Raw genomic sequence first — 5,554 nt, 5'->3', positions numbered from 1 at the left:
CTTATATATACATTTAACTTTCCCGGCCTCTTATTGCTACCTGTCCCAACTTTTTTGGAATGTGTAGCTCTCATGAAATCCAAAATGAGCCAATATTTGGCATGACATTTCAAAATGTCTCACTTTCAACATTTGATATGTTATCTATATTATATTGTGAATAAAATATAAGTTTATGAGATTTGTGAATTAGTCCATTCCTTTTTTACTCACAATTTGTAGTGTCAAAACTTTTTTTGGAATTGGGTTTTGTACATCTGCAGTGCTTACCATTTACTTTTCCATATGAATGTCAGGGACCGGAGGTGTTTTTGTCCTAGTTAAGGCCTCTTTAATATGGACAGGGAGTACCACTACCTTATTTGGATGAAGATTTTTGGATGGGTGTAGTAGGATTCAAGTTCACTAACCTTTAACCACCTCAATATCGGGCACCAACTTAGAAATAGGTTCCTGCACGACTTACATTGACTTCTGTTAAAGAAGTCATGTGACTTTGAAGCCGCCCTCATTTGGAATGTTTACAAAGTAAAAATAGGTAAAGACTGGAAAGTAGAGGGTAATGACAAAAGAGATCCTTAGACATGGAAGGTGTAACCAAGGATCTGACATCTCGATCAAAGGGGGGACTTTAAACTCCTATTCTGGACAGTTGTCATGTAGATGTACATTTTACATATCAAATCATTCACTCAAGAATTTGTACAAGTAGCACATCATTAACTATAAGAAACATTCATTTCGGGTATCTCAGAACACCTTATAAGCTTGACCGACCTCCAGACTCCCAAAATACCTCATTGTAGGACAAGACGACCAACTGTCTATGTTACACAAAAAGATATTTCAAGGATCTGGAGAACAATTTAGTCTAATAAAATCTCTCTGAAAAATTCATTCTACCAAGATCGCTTATAAAAAGAACCTAATATTAGCACTTAGCAAAGTAATGTAGTCATTAGTAAATCATAAAATAACTTTTTCCTTGTCAAATAAATGACCATAGAGGAAATATGGAAAATGCTCTTCTCCATAAGGATCATAGCGATGCTGGGCCTGAAGGGGTTAATGGTAATTCTAGTAATAGTCTCATTCATCCTATCATTTTATCTATATCCAATTATTGATCAATATTCCCATATATACAGAGCCGAGGATTTCCACTTCCTGAGCCTGCATACTTCCGGTCGCCTGTCCAGAATTCCCTGGAGAGAGTTCAGAGAAGGGCAACAAAAATAATTAGGGGAATGGAGGACATCAGCTATGAGGAAAGACTACAAGCACTGAACTTATTCTCTCTGGAGAAGAGACGCTTGAGGGGGGATATGATATCAATGTACAAATACTGTACTGGTGACCCTAGCATAAGGAACAAACTATTCAGAGAAAGGGAATACAATAAGACACGTGGCCACTCACTAAAACTAGAGGAAAAACGGTTTAACCTAAAGTACGTAGGGGGTTCTTCACTGTCAGAGCAGTAAGGATGTGAAATTATCTTCCACAAGCAGTGGTGTCAGCAGGGAGCATCGATAGTTTCAAAAAACTATTAGATGGGCACCTTAAAGACCACAACATACAGGGGTATACAATGTACAACATACAGGGGGTATACAATGTACAACATACAGGGGTATGCAATGTACAACATACAGGGGTATACAATGTACAACATACAGGGGTATGCAATGTACAACATACAGGGGTATACAATGTACGGTTAACAGCAAACACACACACACACATCATAGGTTGAACTGGATGGACTGGTGTCTTTTTTCAACCTCACAAACTATGTAACTATGTAACTATTTAATACCACACACACACACAACACTGCCAGAATAAATGTTCATCTCAAAACACATTTATTATGGAAAGAAAGAAAATAACATTAATAATGACAGATATCAGTCCCGCCCCCTGTACACCATAACCAATAGGAACAAGCCAATCACCACAAGTGGGGAGAAGCAATCAGATACACAGATTTTGTAATATAAAAGAATCGCCCATATGGAAGAAAAATATATTTCCAATATATTTAGGGAACAATTTTTAGAAATATATTGAATATGGCCAAAATTGTAGCATTTTCAAATATATTTCCAATATATTTAGGGGAAAAAATGAATTTTTATTTTTAAATATATTTTCAATATATTTTTCTTCCATGTGAGCGGTTAGGACAAAAATGTAGCATTGATCATTGTAGGTATTAAAGTGTGTCTAGACAAAACCGTTTCTTCTACTTTTGAATGGAGTGGGGAATGTTGGAAACCCCTGTCAGGTTTTTACCGCTAAGGGCCCCAATAGAGAGATTTGCCTTTACTTCCTGTCTTGTAGACAACATTTTACCAGACGGGATATGAAGGAAATACTGCAATGGGGACATAGACCGAAATAAAAACCTCACAGGGGTTCTTATCCTTCTCCCCTACTCTTATTCTTATCCCCTACTCTTATTCTTATTATACTCTTATTCTTATCCCCTACTCGATAAAGAAAAGTGTTTTATTTCCATTCGAGTTGTTGTGTTGTATCTAACTTCCTGTCTGGTAAAACCTTATTAGCAGGACGGGAAATGAGGGGAAATCCCTCTACTAAAGCCCCAGATAGCAGTATATATCAGACAGTTCTAATCCCTTCAGACTACATTGAAAATGTTTTGGCTGTAGATGCACTGTAAGGGCTGCCATCCCAATATTCATTAAAAGACCTTCTGTTTCATTGACTTGGAACAGTTTTCCCGGTCAGTGACACACTAGGTAGTGAGGTTTAGGATGAAGATGATGGCCACGGAGCCTGCAGCTTTATAAATAAATCAGATATGCTGGTTCTTGCCCACTGCTTCTATTTGCTAATGCCTCGTACACACGCAACGATTGTTGGCCATGAATTTTCGTCCAACGTCAGATCGGCCGATTTTCGGCTTGTTAGTATGATGCTTCCGACAACCGACTGCGACTTTTCGGCCGAAAAAAATCTGGTGTGCAGGCTATAAAATTTTTGTTGGCCAACAACACAACGACCGATTTTCCGTCAGTCAGTACAGATTTCGGCAGACAAAAATCAGATGAGCAAGACTGGGCATGCTCAGAGAAGAAAAAACACACGGAAAGTAAACCAGCACATGACATCACTTCTGAAGTTGGTTTTTGTTGGTCGAGAAAATTTGTGTGCAGTCTAGAGCACATTTCGACCAACACAACAACACTGGACAAAAGACGGCCGATCGGTCGGCCAACAATTGTTGCGTGTGTATGAGGCTTTAATATTTCACTAATCCGATTCTCCACCGATTTCTCCTATCCATTCCCTCCCAGATATCCTTATACAACCTCTCCATATACATATCCCAGCATGGAGGGGCTCAGTGAAGGTGGTGGTGAAGGTGTGGAGGTGCCGGATCGGGTCACACAATTCATAAAAGGAGATCCGCCCGGCCTCATAATCCAGATCTATCCCGATTCGGTCACTGGAAACATTACCGGATAATCGGATCCTATTATTGTCATTTACCACTAAGTACATTTTATCTCCTCTCACCAAACACCAGGACTTATTCGATCCAATCAGAGACTGCTCTCCTCTCCTTTCTATACTGGGGTAACACATTCCGACTCTCCACAGATCTGCCCTTCTGACATCAACTTCCCAGGATTGTCTCTCTGAGAACCTCTGAATGCTTAACACCTGAGGATAATAATGAAATCTCTCGGGTGTTTCTGGGCGATTCTGATCTGATGACACGGACACAGTTTTCCTGTCAGCTGATATATGTAGATTATTACTAGCTGTGCTCACATCCAGTAATATGTCTGTAACCCCCAATGTTTGCTGTACAGTCCCAATATTTGATGCTCCAGACATGATATCAGATAAACCTGTGTGTAATGCGTTTAAAACCCGTGCCATATCCAGATCCCCTTCATCATGGAGGAAATCATCAAGTTTCTCTCTGTCCTCATCATCTCCATCCTCAGTATCACACAAGTCACCAATGTCTGATTCCTGTAGGACAGTCAGTGGATCCTTCATGTTACACAGCTCCTCAATGTCCTCCATCTTCCTGGACAGCTCCTCCTTCTTTATTTCCAGCTGTTGGATCATATCCGTCAGTGGTAGAGAGACCCGCTGTGCCTGCCTAGAGATCCTACTCAGGAATCTCTCCTCCACATCTTCCAGACGTCTCCTGAGGTCTCTGAACAGGGCAGTGACTCTTTCAGTTTCATCATTTGCTTTTCCTCGTACTTTCCTCCTGCATTTCTGCAGACGCTGGACTCTTTTCTCTATCTTCTCTCTCTCCATCATCAGTTTCTGCAGAACATTTATCAGTTTCTTCTTCTTCATCTCAGAAGCCTTATCCAGAGTCTCCACCTGGTGTCCCCGATGTTCTCCATCCAGCCTGCAGGACACACAGATACAGGTGGAGTCCTCAGTGCAGTAATACTCCAGGATCTTCTTATGGACGGAGCATTTCCTGTTCTCCAGGGAAGTGGTGGGGTCACATAAGACGTGTTCTGGTGACTTGCTATGGACTCTCAGGTGATTGACACACAGAGAAGCTTCACATAGCAGACAGGATATCACAGCAGGTACAGGAGTTGTAAAACAGTAAGCACAGAAGGCCCCGGACTTCTCCTGATCTGACTGAGCAGACAGGAAATTCTCCACTATGTTACGTAGCGTTATGTTTCTCTGCAGTACAGGCCGCTCTTGAAATTCTTCTCTGCATTCAGGACAGAAATAACTTCCAGACCACTCCTGTGTATCAAATACACGACCAATACAGTCCCGGCAGAAGTTGTGCCCACATTTCAGGTTTACAGGATCTGTATAAATGTTCAGACAGATGGAACATTCCAGCTCCTTCCCCAGATCAGTAGACGCCATCACTGACAACAGAAAGAGAGAGAAGTGAAAGTCTCTGACACGTAGAAACCAGTGTGACCAGTTCTGTACATTCCTACACTGGGCGAGGCTGAGACTCAAGGTGGACATAGACGGATCAACATATGGTCATTAAAACAGGGAATGGCTGAATTTTGATCCATCCATCGCTGTTCCCGCTGGAGAAAAGTCAATCTAATGATCAATAATGAACAGTATAATACATACTAAACTTATCCTATATAGACTGGCTCACCCCCCCCCCCCCCCTGTCTTCCTACACACAACAACTATGTCTCATTCTGAGACTGGCACTGCTGATTGTAATCTACCTTTCCTTCTTCCACCCAGAGCTCTCCCCAGTCTATGGATCACTCCTGGGGTCAGAGCTCTCCCCAGTCTATGGATCACTCCTGGGGTCAGAGCTCTCCCCAGTCTATGGATCACTCCTGGGGTCAGAGCTCTCCCCAGTCTATGGATCACTCCTGGGGTCAGAGCTCTCCCCAGTCTATGGATCACTCCTGGGGTCAGAGCTCTCCCCAGTCTATGGATCACTCCTGGGGTCAGAGCTCTCCCCAGTCTATGGATCACTCCTGGGGTCAGAGCTCTCCCCAGTCTATGGATCACTCCTGGGGTCAGAGCTCTCCCCAGTCTATGGATC

At 42.1% G+C, this 5,554-nt stretch overlaps 1 protein-coding gene across 1 annotated transcript; it reads right to left on the bottom strand.

Annotated features, from left to right (window-relative positions):
* Positions 1-3,282: 3,282 nt before the first annotated feature.
* LOC309550413 (E3 ubiquitin-protein ligase TRIM39-like) lies at positions 3,283-4,896 on the bottom strand (the record flags this gene model as incomplete). Its single annotated transcript, XM_082250796.1, has 2 exons — positions 3,283-3,981; positions 4,021-4,896. The coding sequence occupies 2 exons, from the start codon at positions 4,894-4,896 to the stop codon at positions 3,283-3,285; spliced, it is 1,575 nt and encodes a 524-aa protein (XP_082106922.1).
* Between the last annotated feature and the right edge of the window lie 658 nt (positions 4,897-5,554).

Source organism: Pelophylax lessonae (genome assembly GCF_965119305.1).
Source record: "Pelophylax lessonae genome assembly, chromosome: 1".
Classification (NCBI taxonomy): domain Eukaryota; kingdom Metazoa; phylum Chordata; class Amphibia; order Anura; family Ranidae; genus Pelophylax; species Pelophylax lessonae.
The sequence above is the reverse complement of the archived record's forward strand: the minus strand, read 5'-3'. Positions and strand labels throughout refer to the sequence as shown.